The sequence below is a fragment of the Peromyscus leucopus genome, chromosome 16_21 (assembly GCF_004664715.2).
Source record: "Peromyscus leucopus breed LL Stock chromosome 16_21, UCI_PerLeu_2.1, whole genome shotgun sequence".
Classification (NCBI taxonomy): Eukaryota; Metazoa; Chordata; class Mammalia; order Rodentia; family Cricetidae; genus Peromyscus; species Peromyscus leucopus.
Window position 1 is genome coordinate 6,302,402 of NC_051084.1, and position 20,346 is coordinate 6,322,747.

Here is a 20,346-nt window from a genome sequence, read left to right on the forward strand (position 1 = left end):
TGGTAGCACATTCATTTAATCCTGCACTCAGGAGGCAGAGGCAGGTGGATCCTTTGAGTTTTAGGCCAGTCTGGTCTACAGAGTGAGTTCTAGGCCAGCCAGGGCTACATAGCAAGACCATGGTCCCAAAACAAACACACAAACAAAATATAGCTGTCCTGATTTTTATTATCTCTTAACCAGTTACTACCAGCTAACAGGAAAAAAAAAAAAAAAAAAGCGAATATGGCTTGTCTTTAATAGGCAAATGAGACGAACCATGTATTATCAGCCCTGACTTAGTGTGAAGCTCTTAAAGGGAAAGTGCTCAGTCTCCAAACACTTTCTTGAAGCTTAAGTTTTTTCTTTTTCAAATCTTAAGACTGTCAATGAGACTTAAGGCTAAAGTTCAAAGTATTTGAATACCATACAAAATTAAAATGTTTTTGTCTTCCAAAGATTACATTTCTTTACGTGGAAAAAGACGAGATATATGATGCTTCAAGGTCCCCAGCTTCTACCCTCTGTATCTTCAGACTATACATGACAGAGAAATACACTTAAAAACTTTAAGGACAAAACATTAGCAGCTCAAAGGGGCTATTACATACATTACTTGGTAATGATGTAAACCTCCAAAAAACCTCCTCTAAAAAACAGGTACAAACTGTTTTTGTTAAATAGAAACAGAAAACTCAGGCGTGAGATGCCCAAAGCTAATATTCACCTTCTGCTTCTGGGAAGCACGGTTCTTCTCGTCAGAGGTCTTCTCTGGATTATATCTTATGAGTGATGGAATGGACGCCTGAACAGGAACTTGCTTAACAGAAACCGAGCCTAGCACTGACACCTCTTGCTTGGACTTTTCAGGAGTCACAGTGGGGATCACAAGGAGATTGGGGCGACTAGCTTGTTTGTTTGTAGTTTGTTTGATGATTGTTGGTATTAGCCTGTGTGGTTCTGATACAGGGAGGCTTGATGGTTGAGAGGCAGGATACATGGGCCACCTTGGGGCTGTGTATGCCATGTAGTGCCTATAGGCATCAAAGGAAGGAGAGGGAATGACAGATCCCTGGTAGTTTGGAGGTAACCGAGGTGGAGCAAACTGGGGCGGTGGCCTTGGTATATGGAACTGGGTTAAAGGGGCAGGGTGTGGAAGTCTAACTGGAGTAGATGGAGCCGATGGCAACATGCACCTAACAGGAACAGGTGACTGAAACCCACCGCCAACTACATCTGGTCCTGAAACATGACCCATTGGATGGTCAGACTTTAAGAATGGAGGGCTATTTTTTGTGAGCAGGTAAGGATCTACCGGGGAAGCTGGGTGTGGATGAGATACTTCTGGGGACTGAGTATTGCTGGGATGTGCCTCCCTGTTCTCCAGTCTTTGAGAATCTGATGAGCGCCGATCAGTCGAGAAACTGTGGTCAACTGAGGAACAGCGGTCAGCTGAAAAGTGTCGGTCAGCAGATGAACGCCGGTCAGCTAAGGAGCGTGACGATGGCCTCTTGCCATGAAGTCGCTCCTGGGTACGTGCAGCCAATTTACTAATTTCTGCTACTCCAATATCCAGCCCTATGGTCTTAAGCAAGTCATGAATCTTGGCATATTCTGGATTGCTCTCTTCTAGTGATTCTAGCTTTATGGCTGGGGTTGAGGTCAGAGAGCTTGCTTTCTGTCTCGAACTTTTACTCTCAGAGTCCCCAAGGGACTTAGGTGGAGATTCTGCTTTTATATCCTCCTCTTCATCCCCATAGAGAAATTTCTCCTCATCCTCAATATCAGGGAAACTCCGTCTTCTTTTTTCCTGTGTACTGGTAGGATCAGCCAACATGCTCAGAATTCGGGAAAAGCCACTGCCATCCTGGCTAGCTCTCTCATGGGGCAGTAAGAAGTCTGTATGTCGCTCAAGTCCCTCAGCCTTCAAGTTCAATTTTTCCTTATAGCACAGAAAACTGTCCAACTTGTCACTGAGAGGATTGCTGTCTTTAGGGATGTCACGGAGGGGACCCCACTGGTACAGGTTACTCTGAGGTTCCTTCAGGTCAGCCTCCACTGTAGTTCCCTTATTTTCAATCTCTGGAGCAAAAGCAGGAATGGCACCACCTAGTGGAGGAGGTGAGTGTTCCGAATAGAGAGGGTGATCCCGACCAGAGCTGGGTCTGCTGGAAAAGCTCTCCAGCTGCAAACACAAGCAAGCACACTGATTTAGCACCTGGGAAGAATCACAGAACACTAGGAACTAAGATGTTTCTCCAATAGGAGAGATCTAAGTATATAAAAAGAAGTCATCTCAGCCAAGTTCAAAACTAAGTCCCCATCTCTCCAACTGTCTCTGCCACAGACTGAGTGGTCGTGACCCATGTGTTCTATTCATCAAGGAATTTGAATTCAAAAGGATTTTAGACATTTTCCCTAGCTTGTTTCCCTTTTTTATTTTCTTTTAAGAACTGTGCTTCTTATTGTTGTTGGTGGTGTAGGAGGTATATGAATATATGGACACACATGAACACACTGTGTGTATGTGTGTGTGTGTGAAAGAGGGGGGGGGAGGGATGGAGAGAAGGGAAGTGTGTGACTATATGGGCACACATAAGCGCTATATGTGTGGATTTTATAGGAGTTAGGATCTGGGAATCAAACTTAAGTCATCAGGCTTGCTCCCAGCCATGTTGGGGGTCTAACTTTGTAACCCAGGCTGGCCTTAACTTTCAATGTGCCCTAACAGACTTGAACTTGGAATCCTCCTGCACTGGTCTCTCAGCTGCTGGTATTATAGGTGCATACCACCTCACCCACCTTATCTTCATATCTGCTGATGACCAAAGAAAAACACAAGTAGGACCACTCTGGAGACAGGGTACTCTGGAACTCTAACTGATTAACGTGCTCTTGCTTTTCTAAACATTTCAGTACTTGCTCAGAAGCCTCTAGTCACACTAGTAGTCTTGCCTGACCATCTTTTCATAGGAAGAAAAAGCAATGTCAAGGCCAGGACTGTTGTGACTCATCTAAAATTTACACAGGAAGTTGATGGTTCCTAAATCAGAACCACTTGATCTCTAGTCTAATGTCCTACAACTCATGCATTGTCTTCTTCTAAAAAGATAAAGAAATCAAGATTATCTTCTCCTTTTGCCCTTAAGCTTAATTTCCAAGAATCCACATTCAGAGATTCCTATAGGGCTATTCAATTTATGGGGGAAAAAATCAAGGCAGACATTCTCCTCAATCTATTTAGGAAGTAATGTAGTAACAGAAGCCCTTGTTGATGCATTATGAGCCTACAGCTTAATCTGGAGAACGCTGGGAGTAGCTCACTGTTAGGCGTAAGGATGTCAGCAGCACAGCACGTGTTACACAGACACGATTAAGGAATACGGTCCCAGGACAGTATCAGGACTCAGGGTATCAGAGGAACTATCAAGAGAAATACAACAGAGACCTGAAAGGAAGGCTTCAGGTCCACTTCAATTCGCTTCTTCAGAATGGACTTCTTGGGCATCACAGGCACTTCTTCAGGCTGATGCAAAGAATATCCTGGCTCTGATGTTGCTAGGACATCTGACAACCCAGGGATGGAACAGCTAGTTGCATCATCATCATCAACTCCCACAAGCTCCTGACTCAAGCTCCTATTTTGTTCTTCTTCCTCTCGCTTTCGCCTGGCAAGGTCCAGTTCTCGAAACTCGGGGTCGAGAAACCGAGGGCTGGGGCTTCTTCTTCGCTGTCGATAGCTGCGAGTCCCAAATGTAAAACTTGCGTGGTCCCCTCCTAGGCCATGCACCTTCTCTGTGTCATCGTAACGGGGTCTTTTGGTCTCCCGGCTTCTCTCCTCAGATCGTCTACAGTAGGAGGAGCTTCTGAGTTTGTCTCTACTCTGTTCTGCTCCCCTCAACAGTTCTTCATGGCAACTGATATGGGGACTATACTCAGATCTGTGCAAAAACGTTTCTCTTGCTCGGTAGTCCTCATCGAGTTGTCCCAATAAGGGACTAAGCGGCCCCTCCTCCCGAGAAATGTATCTTTCAAGGCCCCGAGAGCACTGGGAGCTTCGAGTGAAGACAGAATCATCAGCCAGATCATCCCTGAAAAAGAGACAAGCATCACTGAATATACTGGCCTTGGAGAGAGAAAGGCCAGACAATGCTAAGATAGTATTATTGAGGAAGGGAACAAAAGAATGCTTAAAGCAAAAGCAAATGATTGAAATTCAAAGAGAGATTACACACAGAACATTCCTTCTCCCTTTCCCAGGGTCACCAGCTGCTCTGGTGTCTCATCAAGAGGTGCTATTTACTAATACAGCTACAGAACTCTTAGGCTAATTATTGTTTTAATTAGTCTGAGGATACAGAGTATCACACTGGAGCTCAGGAGATACAAGCATCACAAAGAAGCTAGAGAAATGATTCAGCAGTTAAGACTGCATACTATCTTCTACAAGAACCAAGATCAGGGGTTCGGGATTTAGCTCAGTGGTAAAGCGCTTGCCTAGCAAGCACAAGGCCCTAGGTTCAGTCCTCAGCTCTGGAAAAAAAAAAAAAAAAAAAAAAAAAAAAAAAAAAAGAACCAAGTTCAGTTCCCATACCCATGTTCAATGGCTTACTCCCATTTCAGGGGATTAGACACTCTCTTCTGGATTATAAGGGCACTTGCATTCACATGTGCATACTCACACAGAATTCCAGGGCTACATACTCAAACACTTTCTTAGACAAACAAAAGACATAATGGGCTGGAAAGATGATTCACTCGTTAAAAGCACTGCATGCTCCTCTAGAGTACTTGGGTTTGATTCCCAGCACCCACATGATGGTTTCACAACTAACTGTTACTCCCAATTCCAGGGAATCCAATGCCCTCTTCAGGCCTCTTACTCAGGCATCATTCATACACATAGTACACGGACATACACGCAGGAAAAACACCCACACATATAAAAATAAATAAATCTTAAAAACAAAACAATAACAACAAAAACGTGACTAACTAAATTTAAGCTCTTTATCAGGATCAGCATCCCTAGCATTAACTGAGAATTTATTAAAAAATAATGATTCTAAGCAGACATGATGGTCCATATCTGTAATATCAGTGAGAATACTGAGTTCAAAGTTAACCTGGGCTACAGAAACTTTGAGGACAGATTGGCTATAGGTCCCTATCTCAAAAACAAAACAGAAAAACAAACAAAAAAGAAACACAAATTTTTAGGCTCCATCCCACACCTACTGGGCCAGAGTTTCAATTTTAATGAGATTTACAGGTGATTTGAATGTATTTTAAAGTTTGAGAAACATCATTCAAGAGCAATGGCTTCCAAGCTTTGTCCCATGGGTTGTTTTTCTCTTTCTCTCTCTCTTTTTTTAAATTTTGGGTTTTTTGAGACAGGGTTTCTCTGTGTAGCTTTGGAGCCTGTCCTGGATCTCTCTTTGTAGACCAGGCTGGTTTGAAACTCACAGAGATCCGCCTAGCTCTGCCTCCCAAGTGCTGGAATTAAAGGTGTACGCCACGACCATCAGACTTAGGGTTGTTTCTTAATCTGTTTTGTTTTCCTTAGCTGTATAGGGGATAGATCCTGGGCTTCCACATCTAACAGGCAACTGCTTATTCCTGAGCATATATATGTATCTCCAGCCCACAGAGATTCTACAAGGCACTTAGGAGCTGCCTAAGGAAAGATGCTGGGAGAGCCGTCAGGGAGGTTCTAGACTTTCCACCTCATGAAAGTGGTACCTCCCAGTCCAACCTCACGTCCACATACCCAAGTCTGACATATTTCTATTGGGGGAAAAGTTTGATTATAAGGATAACTAAGACCCCAAAAACTATTTGATCACGCTCTTTCCTGCCTTGTCTTGGATCCACAAGCAGTCTCCTACCATAGGACCCAGCAATAAGTGATGTTTTGGCTCACTGTGTATCTTTATTTTTCAGAAATATAAAGATTTCAGATTTTCATAACATAAATGTAAAAATTCAGGATGAGAGCCGGGCGGTGGTGGAATTCCAGCCTGTCCTGGAATTCGCTCTGTAGCCCAGGCTGGCCTCGAACTCACAGAGACCCGCCTGGCTCTGCCTCCCGAGTGCTGGGACTAAAGACGTGAGCCTCCACTGTCCGGCACAAAAAAAATTTTTAATGCAATTTTAAGAAATCCTAGAGGATCTTTATTTCCATTTGTGATTTAAATCAAAACCCTGGTCTTTTGGATCATAGAAGCTCTGTGACCATAGTACCCCAAAATGGCTAGATTTATTATCTGCCTCTGAGCTAAAAGGAAAATCGTCTCATCCTGAATTTTTTTGTTTGTTTGTTTTTTGTTTTTTCGAGACTAGGTTTGCGCCTTTCCTGGATCTTGCTCTGTAGACCAGGCTGGCCTCGAACTCACAAAGATCCGCCAGGCTCTGCCTCCCAAGTGCTGGGATTAAAGGCGTGCGCCACCACCGCCCGGCTCTCATCCTGAATTTTTACATTTATGTTATGAAAATCTGAAATCTTTGTATTTCTGAAAAATAAAGATACACAGTGAGCCAAAACATCACTTATTGCTGGGTCCTATGGTAGGAGACTGCTTGTGGATCCAAGACAAGGCAGGAAAGAGCGTGATCAAATAGTTTTTGGGGTTTTAGTTATCCTTATAATCAAACTTTTCCCCCAATAGAAATATGTCAGACTTGGGTATGTGGACGTGAGGTTGGACTGGGAGGTACCACTTTCATGAGGTGGAAAGTCTAGAACCTCCCTGACGGCTCTCCCAGCATCTTTCCTTAGGCAGCTCCTAAGTGCCTTGTAGAATCTCTGTGGGCTGGAGATACATATATATGCTCAGGAATAAGCAGTTGCCTGTTAGATGTGGAAGCCCAGGATCTATCCCCTATACAGCTAAGGAAAACAAAACAGATTAAGAAACAACCCTAAGTCTGATGGTCGTGGCGTACACCTTTAATTCCAGCACTCGGGAGACAGAGCCAGGTGGGTCTCTGTGAGTTTCAAACCAGCCTGGTCTACAGAGCGAATTCCAGGACAGGCTCCAAAGATAAAGAGAAACCCTGTCTTGAAAAACCAAAACAAATTGTGTGTGTACATGTCTCTATGTATGTAGGCACATGTGTTCCGTGGCACATGTGTGGAGGTCAGGGGAGAACAAGAGGAGTTGGTTCTCTTCTTCTGTTATATGTGTCCTAGGGATCAAACGCAGGTCTCCAGGCTCAGTGGTCAGTGCTTCTACCTCCTGAGCCATCTTGCTGGCCAGACATCCGCTGCTTCTACCTCCTGAGCCATCTTGCTGGCCAGACATCCGCTGCTTCTACCTCCTGAGCCATCTTGCTGGCCAGACATCCGCTATACCAGGAGATCCTCTAGAGTGTTAGAAATCTAATTCATCTAAAAAAAGTAATCTTAGAACTTAGGAGGCTGAGGTAGGATAATCACTGTGAGTCTGAGACCAGACTGGGCTAGAATGAGTTGACCCAACTTTAAAATGGTACCCAGTCTTTTTTTTTAAAAAAAATCCAGAATGAATTACCATCCAGAGGAAAGTAATTATTAATACCCTTTTTTAAAAAGATTTATTTATTATGTATACAGTATTCTGTCTGCATATATGCCTTACAGATGGTTGGGAGCCACCATGTGGATGCTGGGAATTGAACTCAGAACCTCTAGAGGAGCAGCCAGTGCTTTTAACAGCTGAGCCATCTCTCCAGCCCCTATTAATACCTTTTTTTAATCAAAAAAATCTCATTCTGACACAGAAGAGATGCATGGCACAGGAGGGATGGCTCAAGTTTTGCATTTGGGACTCGCAACCATCAGCAGCGAAGAAGAGGCCAGCCCGGGGCTTCTAGAAGAAGAGGCCCAGCCCGGGGTTTCTGGAAGAAGAAGAAGAAGAAAGAAGAAGAAGAAGGAGGAGGAGGAGGAGGAGGAGGAGGAGGAGGAGGAGGAGGAGGAAGAAGAAGAAGAAGAAGAAGAAAAGAAGAAGAAGAAGAAGAAGAAGAAGAAAGAAGAAGAAAGAAGAAGAAGAAAAGAAGAAGAAAGAAGAAGAAGAAGAAGAAGAAGAAAAGAAGAAGAAGAAGAAGAAGAAGAAGAAGAAGAAAGAAGAAGAAGAAAGAAGAAGAAGAAGAAGAAAGAAGAAGAAGGAAGAAGAAGAAGAAGAAGGAAGAAGAAGAAGGAAGAAGAAGGAAGAAGAAGGAAGAAGAAGGAAGAAGAAGGAAGAAGAAGGAAGAAGAAGGAAGAAGAAGGAAGAAGAAGAAGAAGAAAGAAGGAAGAAGAAGGAAGAAGAAGAGAAGAAGGAAGAAGAAGGAAGAAGAAGGAAGAAGAAGGAAGAAGAAGGAAGAAGAAGGAAGAAGAAGGAAGAAGAAGGAAGAAGAAGGAAGAAGAAGGAAGAAGAAGGAAGAAGAAGGAAGAAGAAGGAAGAAGAAGGAAGGAAGAAGAAGGAAGAAGAAGGAAGAAGAAGGAAGAAGAAGGAAGAAGAAGGAGGAAGAAGAAGAAGAAGAAGAAGAAGAAGAAGAAGAAGAAGAAGAAGAAGAAGAAGAAGAAGAAGAAGAAGAAGAAGAAAGAGGCCAGCCCGGGGCTTCTAGAAGAAGAAGGCCCAGCCCGGGGCTTCTGGAAGAAGAAGGCCCAGCCCGGGGTTTCTAGAAGAGGGTGTTGGATGCTCTGGAGCTGAGAGGCAGTTGGGAGCTGGAAACCAAACTTAGATACTCTAAAAGATCAGTGTACATTCCATTCTTAGTCACCACGCCATCTCTCCAGCTGGCCCTGTGTTACTGTGAGGCTGTGATACTTTGCCTGTACGAAACACCTGATGGTCTAATAGAGTTGAATGGCCAATGGCGAGAGAGGAGAAAGGACCGGTGGGGCTGGCAGGCAGAGAGAAGATATAGGAGAGACATGGAAGGAAAAAGAAGGAGCCAGAGAGGGAGGAGGACTGCAGGAGCCAGTCACCCAGCTCCACAGCCAGCCATGGAGTAAGAGTAAGATTTACAGAAGGAAGAGAATGGGAAAGACCCAGAGGAAAAAGGGAGATGGGATCATTTAAGTTAAGAAAACTTGGCTAGAAACAATCTAAGCTAAGGCCAGGCATTCATTTGCTGTGGGATGTTCTCTATGCTGTTGAATGTGTTGCTCTGACTGGTTAATAAATAAAGTGCTGATTGGCCAGTAGCCAGGCAGGAAGTATAGTCAGGACAGAGAGAGAGGAGGATTCTGGGAACAGGAAGGCTGAGTCAGGAGACGCCGCCAGACGCCACCATGAGAAGCAGATGTTAAGATACCAGTAAGCCACAAGCCATGTGGTAATGTATAGATTAATGGAAATGGGTTAATTTAAGATATAAGAAGTAGATAGCGAGAAACCTGCCATGACCATACAGTTTATAAGTAATATAAGCTTCTGAGTGATTATTTTATAAGTGGGCTGCGGGACTCCAGGGGTGGGGGTTGGGGGGTTGGGGGAGGGGTGTTGGCAGGACTGGGAGAGAAATTCTCCAGCTACATTCATAGTTAAGAATAAACTTACATGTGTGATTTATTTGGGAGCTGGGTGGTGGGTCCCCAAAGAGCAAGAACCAACAATGTATCTGTCTATAGCAGTGGTTCTCAACCTATGGGTCATGACCCATGGGGGGGGCATTGAACGACCCTTCCACAGGGGTTGCATATCAGATATCCTGCATATCAGAGATTTACAATTCATAACAGTAGCAAAATTACAGTTATGAAGTAGCCACAAAAAATAATTTTACGGTTGGGCGTCACCACAACATGAGGAACTGTATTAAAGGGTCGCAGCATTAGGAAAGTTGAGAACCACTGGTCTATAGATATATAAATCCACAAAGAAGCTTGTATGACAACATTCATAGTAGAATTATTTATAACAGCTAAAAGAAAAGGCAACTCAATGATATTCATCCATTTACTAATAATGAAAAAACAGAATTTGGTATATTCATACAAGAAATATTATTGGCAATAAAAACAAACACTATAAACATAGATGAACCTTAAAATATATGAAAGCCAGCCTGGGCTACCAAGTGAGTTCCAGGAAAGGCGCAAAGCTACACAGAGAAACGCTGTCTCGAAAAACCAAAATATATATATATATATATATATATATATATATATATATGTATATATATATATATGAAAGCTAGTTGAAAAGAATTATACATTGGGGCTGGAGAGATGGCTCAGAGGTTGAAAGCACTGGCTACTCTTCCAGAGGACCTGAGTTCAATTCCTAGCAACCACATGGTGACTCATAGCCATCTCTAATGAAATCTGGTGCAGGCAGAACACTGTATACATAGTAAATAAGTAAATCTTTAAAAAATCATATATTGTACCTATAAAAGTAGAAAGTATAGCATGCACCTTTAATCCCAGCACTCGGGAGGCAGAGGCAGATCTCTGTGAGTTCGAGGACAGCCTGGTCTATATAGAGAGTTCCAGAACAACCAGGACTGTTACATAGAGAAACTGTCAAACAAACAAACAAATAAAAATATTACCTAGAACCGAGATAAGGTAAGGGCAGTAAGGGTAAGTGTATCAGGCTTTCTCCAGTCATAATAAAAATGTTATAAAATTTGTTGTAGCAGTGGAAACACAACTCTGAAAATATGTATCTTAGTGTCCAAGTGTCTTAGAATGTTTCACTCAACTTGTTCACACTCCCATTTTAGAATAAGAGATACTCCAGTTAGGACTGTTAAGGTTAGACCATAATCTTGATAACTTGGTGTCCTGGCTAGTTTTATGCCAACTTGACACAATCTGTAGTCATCTGAGAGGAGGGAACCTCACTTAAGAAAATGCCTCCTGGACTGGAGAGAGATGGTTCAGAGGTTGAGAGCACTGACTGATCTTCCAGAGGATCCAGGTTCAATTCCCAGCACCCACATGGCATGGCAGCTCACAACTGCCTGTAACTCCAACACCCTCGCACAGACATACATGCAGACAAAACACCAACACGCATGAACAAATTAAAAAAAAAAAAAAAAAAGAAAAGAAAAAAGACAAGCCAGGCAGTGGTGGCACATGCCTTTAATCCCAGCACTCAGGAGGCAGAGCCAGGTGGATCTCTTGTGAATTCGAGGCCAGCCTGGGCTACAGAGTGAGTTCCAGGAAAGGCACAAAGCTACACAGAGAAACCCTGTCTTGAAAAACCAAAAAAAAAAAAAAAAAAAAAGAAAAGAAAAAAAAAAAAAAAAAAAAAGAAAGAAAGAAAGAAAAAATTCCTCCGTAAGACTGGGCTGTAGGAAGCCTGTGGAGCATTTTCTTAATTAGTGTTTAGTGATTAACAACCACCACCCTAGGGTGGTTGTCCTGGATTCTCTAAGAAATCAGGCTGAGCAAGCCAGTAAGCAGCCCCCCTCCATGACCTCTGCATCAGCTCCTGTCTTCAGGTTCCTGCTTTGCTTAAGTTCCTGTCCTGACTTCCCTTCAGTGATGGACTATGATGTGGAAATGTAAGCCAAACAAATCCTTTCCTCCCCAACTTGCTTTTGGTCATGGTGTTTATCATAGAAATAGAAACCCTAACTAAGACACTTGGCTGTTACCAAAAAAACCTAATAGCAAGACTTGACAGATTCAGTAAGAGGGAAAATAATAGGGGCAGTGGTCTCAAGAAGAAAAAGAAAAATTAACATGGCCTTTTGGAAATTGGCCTAAAGTTTTTATTTTAGAAAGAGTGAGGTGTGTGTGTGTTTCTGTGTCTGTGTTCTGCTATGTCCACTTGAGTACATGGAGGCCAAAAGTGGGCATTGGATTCCCTGGAACTGGAGTTACAAGTTTGCAGTTGGTTGTGTATTGCTGGACATGGGTTTTAGAAACTGAACTCAGGTCCTCTGCAAGAACAGCAAGTGTTCTTTTTTTTTTTTTTTTTAATTTATTCTTATTTATTTATTACATATACAGTGTTCTGCCTGCATGTATCCCTGCAGGCCATAAGAGGGCGCCAGATCTCATTACAGATGGTTGTGAGCGACCATGTGGTTGCTGGGAATTGAACTTAGGACCTCTGGAACAACAGTCAGTGCTCTTAACTGCTGAGCCATCCCTCCAGACCTGGAAATGGTCTATTTAATTAGCTGAAGACCAGACCCAACATCAGGAAACATACTGAATATGCTAATGACTCTACAACCTTATTTTACTGGATGGTAACTATCCATATAAAAAGTAATCACGGGCCAGAGACCATTCTTCCAGATGATCTGGTTCAATTCCCAGCACCCACACGGCAGCTCACAACTGTCTGTCATTCCAGTTCCAGGGGACCCAACACCCATGCCAAAACACCGATGCACATAAAATAAAAATAAATTAATTAAAAAAAAAGTAATCACAAATGTGCAGGTGGTAAAATATAAAACACAAAACTGAGCGCTGGTGGTGGTGCACACCTTAATCCCAGCACTCGGGAGGCAGAGGTAGGAGGCCAGCCTGTTCTACATCCTGAGTTCCAGGACAGCCATGGCTACACAGAGAGATCCTGTCTTGAGAAAACTGAAACACAAACACACACACACACACACACACACACACACACACACACACACACACACACCAGACTCTCAGCTCCCATTTAGACCCTTATTCTCACATTCTGTAAAGCAGATTTCTCTAAAACACATGATTCTGGAAATATTACAGTTCTAAACACCTTATGAAGGAATTAAATTTTTCTAACTTAAAAAGATAGTTGGTTATCAGGAGCATATGTGCATAACAAAGAGGAAATGTCAGTTGAGGCCCCTCAAAAGGAAACCCCGCAAGGAAGGAAGAGAATCACACCCTGTACCACCACCCTAGTCCACCTACTCAGTCACCTCCCAAAATAGAAGCTGACTGAAGGGCAAGAGCTGGTGACTCCATTAGTGATCCAGTCACATACCTTGCAGCCCTATCTTCAGAAGCCTCAATGTTACATAAGACTGTCCTGCCTTGCTTCACTGCATCCATAGCCACTGGAGCCTTGAAGTCAAGAGCATCAGTAGCACCTCTGTCCTCAGACTTCCTGCCCAGTTGTCTCCATTTGCCTGCCTATCCTCTATACAATACTCAACATTACCTGTAATAAACAATAGTTCCTTGATCAATCACTAATGAATCATTTATGAAACCCCAATGTGCTAGAGACTAAAGCAGATATGCTCTAGGATGGAGAAAAGGCTGTCCTATACTCTCATCTTCACCTTTTCACATTTGTGAGGTAATAAAATTATTACTCCCCATATGTAATATATATAATTGAGGTCTATGCTCAACACTGTGTGTTTACTTGTCCTTCCTTAGCACTCAACATTTTCTGTTTGTTTTTTCGAAATCTCCGTGTAACAGCCCAGGCTGTCCTGGAACTCACTGTGTAGACCAGGCTGGCCTGGAACTCACTGTGTAGACCAGGCTGGCCTTGAGCTCACAGACATCCGCCTGCCTCTATCTCCCAAATGCTGGGATGAAAGGTGTGTGCCACCACTGCCCGGTCACACTTAAACATTTTAAAGATCTCTAAGTTTCTATTACTACTTCATACACTTAATATACATACATGCATTATCCATTGGTTTATTTAAATGCTTTCAGTAGCTATATTCTAGCCTGGACAAGCTAAAAAAGAACCATTAAAAACAGTATTTTAAGCAGGGTGTTGGGCTCATGCTTGTAATCTCAGCACTCCGGAAGCAGAGGGTGGACCATTTCTGTGAGTTCCAGATCAGCCAGGACTATACAGACTTACCCATGCCCCCCCCCCCCAAAAGCCAAGTGTAGTACCCCAGGCCTTTAATTCTAGCACTAGGCAGGCCTATCTCTGTGAGTTCAAAGCCATCTAGGGCTACATAGTGAGACTCGATTTCAAATAAATAAATTCTCCATCAATAAGAAAACAAAAGCCAGGTATGGTGGCACACGCCTTTAATCCCAGCACTCAGGAGGCAGAAACAGGTGGATCTGTGAGTTTGAGGCCAGCCTGGTCTACAGAGTAAGTTCCAAGACAGCTAGGGCACACACAGAAACCATGTCTTGGGGGGGCGGGGCGGGCAAACAAAGACTTTCCATTTTGTTTAAAAAAAAAAAAAGGGTGGGGCTCCTCTTAAATTTTATTTTAATCCAGAATTTGATTGTGCCCCCTAGCCTTCTCTTTCTAGCTGTACGACAATGTTCTTTTTCTGGCACGCATTTCATTCAGAAACATAAGTCTATGTCAATACATTCTTCCTACTCAGCCTTTCCCAGTGTTAGATCTTCTACTAGACACAGACATAGGGATAACTTCAGTGCTGGCACCATACTTTCAAACACGTCACTTAGTGAACAGCAGTATTTCTGCCTTCCAGAACTAATATGAAGTGCCCTGCCATAGTTGAAGCCTACCTGTCCATATCCTCCAGATTATCAACTGGTGATCCCAACCGGTCACTAAGTCGACGCCGTTCTGGTGTGTTAACACAGAAGTGGTCATTGCCAACAGTGATTCTTAAACTCTGCTCCAAAGAAGAATCGGAACACAGACCAGGAGAACGTCTCTACAAAGTTAAAAGACAAAACCATATGGTAGTCAACATATGAAGACATCCCTATGCCCCAAAATGTATTCCCTACTCATAAAATGTTGTCTATCAAGGTAAGGAATCATTCCACAATAAAAGAGTTTTAGAAATCTCCTCAGAGAGAAAAGTTCATATTCCCCACTCCTGAGCTATGGCCTCTTACTCTTATAGAACATGGGGTAGCCAAGTCATCAAATGCCTGCTTTCAGGGCCTACACATACCTAGCTTACAGGGAAAAGCCAAACCAGCTATAAGGACTTGAAAGCAGCAATAAGTGGCCCAGTCACTAAAAAATGGACTGTAAAAGACTAAGGAAAAGGAGGAATCGCCCCAGATAGGTTGGCTAAAGGCAGCATTTCTGAGAGATTGTCATTTAACTTGAGAAGTAAATGGGAAGCTTATAGGTCTTTCAAAGAAAACAGATGTTTCAGGCCAAGGGAAGCAACATCTCAGGAATGAATTGGCATGCTCTGGGCATCAGAAAAGAGGCCAGCACAGCTGCAGCAATGTGACAGCCCGAAGAGGAAAACTACTTAGGAAATCTGGACTGGACTCTTAGCGTGGCGAGAGCCATAGAAGGTTCTAAGTATCAATGTCATGTGACCCAACTATCCTCCTCCTCCAGGAGCCTACACTACTAGAGCTCTCAATCTCTTAGGGTCTTCATTCAAAGCTCACATCTCAGGAGGTTCTTTCCCTTGAAACCCTATGAAAAATGGTAACTCAGTGCTTCATTTTGGTTTTAGCCCTTAATCACATTTAACACACCACAGACCACCGCCAAGACCACAGATGCTCAATCTATGCTTCCTAAATGTATAAAGTGAAGGCTTACAGTCAGTTTGGGGTGCCAGCTGAGAGTGAGTATTGTTCTTGCAAAGGACCAGTTTGTTCATGACACCCCCCTCAGGCAGCTAACAACTAGCTCCAAGGGATCCAAAGTCTCCCTTAGCATCTGCACTACTAGGTACATACTCACACACAGGTACACACAAACACAATTAATTAAAAATATTTTTAAAAATCAGTTTGATTGATGAACACAGAAAAAAACTGGTGAGTAGCAAGGCTAAACTGTAAAGGAGGCAGATGTTAACAATCCAAGGAAGAGGTAACAGGGCCATCAGAGTGCTGGGGATTTACCCTGAAGGTACATCTAACAGGTCACATGAGGTAAATGTTCAGATTGGACAGAAGAGAAAGGAGATAAAAATTTCCTACAGGCCAGAGAACTGGAGCAAATACAGTATCCAGAAGAGACTGGAGGCAGGCAGGAGAACAGTATTCTATTCTTGATTCCTCTGTAGTGAGGGGCTTTGAAAAGTCTTAACAGTGTGACAAATCAGTTTATCTATGATCAGAGTCCAAGGACGTGTTTTATATTGTGCTATTCAAGAGAAACTCTTCACTAACAAAGACAGATGGACTGAAACCAAAACTCCAAAACAAACAAAAACTCCAAAACACCAGGCCACATGCAGAGACTCTACTAGAATTGTAGCGCTACCTGAGAGGTCAATATCACATCTACGCTTTCTTTTTTTAACAAGATGCTGAGGATCCAAGTGGGGTTTCATTCTTTTGCGAGCCCTACACTTCGGACCTACACCCACCATCACCATAAATTAAAGTCACGCTGTTCCTCTAGCAGTACATTTTAACATTTAAAACCGCGGGCTGTGAGAATCAAACATGTGAACTGAACCACAGCCCATCACTTGTAGCTGTCACCTTGATTCAGTTACTTAAACCTTTCTGAGCGGATTCCTCAGCTGTGAGAACAGGAGTAACACTCATTGCTTTACCTCCAGGGGCTGTGAGCACTAACAGAATGCTGGGAGCTGCTGTCAGGTCGCTAACCGGTGGGCATGCAATCACAGTAACTGATAATGCACACCTCGCTTGGGAGCAACAGCTCCGAGACCCCATGACAGCTACAGCGTCCAGCCTGCTTTGGTTCAAGCTTTCCCAAACTCAGGCCTTAAGGGAAATGAATCTCACCAAACCCCAGGGAAACCTCAAGGCGCCAATAAGTATGGACGAAATTCCCCCTCGCTTTAACTTTTCCACACAGCGAAAGCCTCTTCCAGGAAACCGGGCATTCTGCTGCGACCCGGCGACCCAGAGGGTCTCGGGTCCGTTATTGTGTAAACCAGGCGCCCCGGGGCTGTCAGGGAGCGGGGTAGACGTGGCCCTTCGGACTCCAGCGCGGAGGCCCCGGGGCTTGGGATCGAGGGGCGACCCGGGCGCAGGGTGGGATTACCCGACTGCCGCCGTCGCCTGGATGGTCTCCGCGGCCGTCCCGAGCGAAGTCGGCGCGGGACTCGCTTCGAATGCTGCCTCGGAAGCCAGCCAGGCCCGGCGGGTAGAGCCGCCGGCTCCGCGGTGGCGACGGGGAGCCGCGACGGGCGCGCGGCGGGGACGGGGAGCCGCGACGACCCCGAGGCGGGGACGGCGAGGCCCGGCGGCCGCGGGGCGGGGACGGCGAGGCCCGGCGGCCACGGGGCGGGGACGGGGAGCCGCGACGACCCCGAGGCGGGGACGGCGAGGCCCGGCGCCCGCGGTGGCCTGAGGGCGAGCGGTGCCGGCGGGAGGCGAGCCGCGCCGAGCCGGAGGGCGGCGGCGAGGAGGGGCGGCGCGCCGAGCCCGAGGAGGAGCCCCCCGGGCGGCCGGCTCGCGAGCCGCTCACGCCGCCGTCCTTCGGCCGGTGCGAAGAGACAGAGGAGCGGGAGCCACTGCGGTACATGGCGACCGGGAGCGCCGCGGCCGCGGGCCCCGAGCGCGCCGCCACAGCTGCAGCCGCCGCCGCCGCCGCCGCCGCCGAGACCGCAGCGCGCCGCCCTCGCGGACCGAGCAGCCCCCTCCCCGCCGCCCCGCCCGCCCCCGAGGCCCGGCCGAGCGCGCCCGGAGGCCAGCGGTTGGAGGGCGCGGGCACGCGCCGACACACCCCCGCCCTCGCAGGCTCCCCGCGGCCGGACGCAGCGAGCGGCCGCGCCAGCGAGCGGGGCGGGGGGAGAAAGTGGGGAGGAGCGCGGAGGCCGCCCGAGCCCCGAGGACGCGCGTCCGGAGACCCGCAGGCCCCGCCTCTCGGCTCGCAAGATGGCGGCCGGCGAGCCACCCACTTCCCCTCCCCCGGCGCCCACGTGACGCGGAGGGGGCCCGGCCGGGTGGGCGGGGCGTCGGTGCGGCCCTGCTCTGCGTGCCCGGGAGTGGGGTCTCGGGCTGCTGGAGCATGTCTGTGCCTTTTCCTGCCCACTTCGACCCGTCTGATTTACGGTAAATGATCCGAGTGAGAACCGAAGTGACGGCCTCACCCTCTCAGAGGCTGTGAACCTCAGCAGGAGCACCCGCGGACGTCCTCCCCCCTACAGAGGAAGCTTGACATTGTCAGTAACGTTCCAGTCCGATAATTCATAGAGGTTTAAATTGAGGGTGAGAAAGTGCAGGGAGGCGTAAGTCATACATGAGAAAATTTCCAGAAGTTCTGACCAAACGCTGTGGTAACGTGGTGTTGATTCTCACCATCAGAGCAACCCGTACCTTGACCGGCAGGAAGAAGCCCGGCAAGTTTTGGAGACATTCGTAATTTCCTCTCCAGACTAGAGGCATAATTTCCCCCACATGCCAGTGTCAGGGATTTGCATCCTAAATACAAAAAGTCGGGAAAAAAAAAAAAAAGGTAGCAAAAGGCGGCTCACAACCATTCATAACTTCCAGTTCTGTGGGATCCAACGCCCTCCCTGGCCTCTTACAGACACCTGTCGTGGGGGTGGTACACAGACATCCATGGAGGCAAACACTCTCACACAGAAAGTATAAATAAATCTTTAAAGAAGAGGAGGACAAAATAAGGGGTCACTCAAAGCAGGAAAATAGGGACTGGATAGATGGCCCAGGAGTTCTTTTCCCAGCACCCATATGGTGGCTCACAACCGTCTGGGACTCCAGTTCAGGTGACCCCACCACCTTCTCTGGATACTAGGCGCCCACATGATGCACGGACATTCATATACATAAAAAATAAAAATAAGTTGGCTCTAAACAATAGCTTTATGTTTTTCACTAGCTAAACACAAAATCATAAATTTGTATAAAAATCAGATTTCTGATTTTAAAGGCAAAACAAAGAAAACATAAATTATAAAATATTTCTACTTGCTAATTTATGTTTAAAATATAACCAATTTATATATTTATAAAGACGTATGCTTGCCTCATCATATTTCATTATAAGATTTTGCTTGTTTATTTTTTGGGTTTTTTTTAGATAGGGTCTCACTATGCAGCCTTGACTGGTCTGGAATTTGTTATGTAGACCAGGCTGACACTGAACTCCTAGAGATTTGTTTACCTCTGCCTCCCACCTGATCCCAGTATAAAAATTTTACCAACTGAATTCCCTTACATTCATCTTATTTTATCTTATTAATTGATATAATTTTTTGTTAGAGTCCTCAAGAAGTCCGGTAAAAGACCACCAGTGACGATGGAATCAGCAAATGTTTATTATACCACATGCATGTGGGGTAGCTCACCTGTACAAAATGGTGATGACCGGGGAGGGATATGTAAACTCCTTTTAAGCACAGCTAAGGGGAGTTCCTAGGACAGTTAGGCCATTTTATCTACGATTGGCTTATGAAAGTGGCAATCATATTAGTAGATTTCTAATTGGTTACTGCTAGTAAGGATGAGCTAAGGCTATAGCTTTTCCATTCTAGGGCAATTCTGGACAAGTCCCAGGCCTTGTCCTTATTTGGTTATTACCTGTGAAGGTGGGGAGGGGTTTGGCCCAGGCCTAGTTCTTAACTGAGTTAGCAGGAACCTGTTGTGATATTTGCCTGACCCTCTCATTTTTAAATATAAAATTTAATCTAATGAAAAAGTTAACTCTACCAGAGGTATGTGCCCATCTTTATCATATTATCTATGTATTTAGTAATCTACACTCCCATGGAATTTAAGTAAAGGTGAGAAAAGGTAAATCACAGTGTATAGTTTCTTGAAGTCAATGCTTATTGTGTGGCAGTTACCTGAGGCCTGTCTTAAACTTGATATGTATCAGAGGATGACCTTGTATTCCTGATCCTCCTGCTTCTACTTCCCAGGAGCTGGGAACATAAATATGGACTACTACTCTTTAGAATCAGAATTAATATATTTTAAAACAGGGTTTGCTATACTAGTATTAACTTTGCCTCTTCTGTCTTTCTCCAACAATAAAGTACTTTTTTTTATCAAAGGGGCAAGTCTCTATAGTATATAATCAGAGAAACTCTCCTCTTTGCCCTTCATGCCTGCCCTATGAAGAATTGTGTCCTGGATGAAAGTTTTTGCAGAATCCTTCACTTTTCACACATTTCAGTATTGTGAGTGGTGTTACTGCGGCAGGGCAAATGTCTAGCCCAGGGTCACAAAGCCTGTGGCAGGCAGGAGGCACATAACTTGGGAGACAGCAGCAGGAAGACCAAACATGCAAGGTCATCCTCATGGCCTTTCAGAGTTCCAGTTTCAAAAACTCTGAACCAAACCAAACAAACCTTTAAACTTCATTTCAGGTAACAGCTCTCAACGCCAGCCTTGGAGCCTGGTGGGTTTAGGAGTGGACTGGGCTTCTCCACAGCCCGGCTTTTACTCCCCGGACTTTGCCCCTCACCGCTCTCTGACTGGCAGCCATTTCTGACAGCAAGGTTTGGTACAAAAAGAGATCAAAAGAACAAGGCCTTTCCTGTGTGGTGCAGCATGCTGTTATCTTCCAAAATCATTCCCCGAAATGCATATGGCTAGCTTACAAATGA

The 20,346-nt window shown here is 45.1% G+C and overlaps 1 protein-coding gene across 2 annotated transcripts in view; it reads right to left on the reverse strand.

Moving 5' to 3' along the window:
- Znf318 (zinc finger protein 318) overlaps positions 1 to 17,361 on the reverse strand; it is a 37,693-nt gene extending 20,332 nt beyond the window's left edge. Inside the window, exons 1-4 of one of the 2 annotated variants that reach the window (XM_028887142.2) lie at positions 16,812 to 17,361; positions 14,372 to 14,523; positions 3,428 to 4,070; positions 707 to 2,164 (exon numbers count right to left, since the gene is read on the reverse strand). In XM_028887142.2, the coding sequence (XP_028742975.1) occupies positions 707 to 2,164; positions 3,428 to 4,070; positions 14,372 to 14,523; positions 16,812 to 17,294 (2,736 nt within the window). In that variant the 5' untranslated portion in view covers positions 17,295 to 17,361. The remainder of the gene's footprint in view (positions 1 to 706; positions 2,165 to 3,427; positions 4,071 to 14,371; positions 14,524 to 16,811) is intronic. The other variant, XM_028887141.2, reaches the window with a different exon arrangement.
- Between the last annotated feature and the right edge of the window lie 2,985 nt (positions 17,362 to 20,346).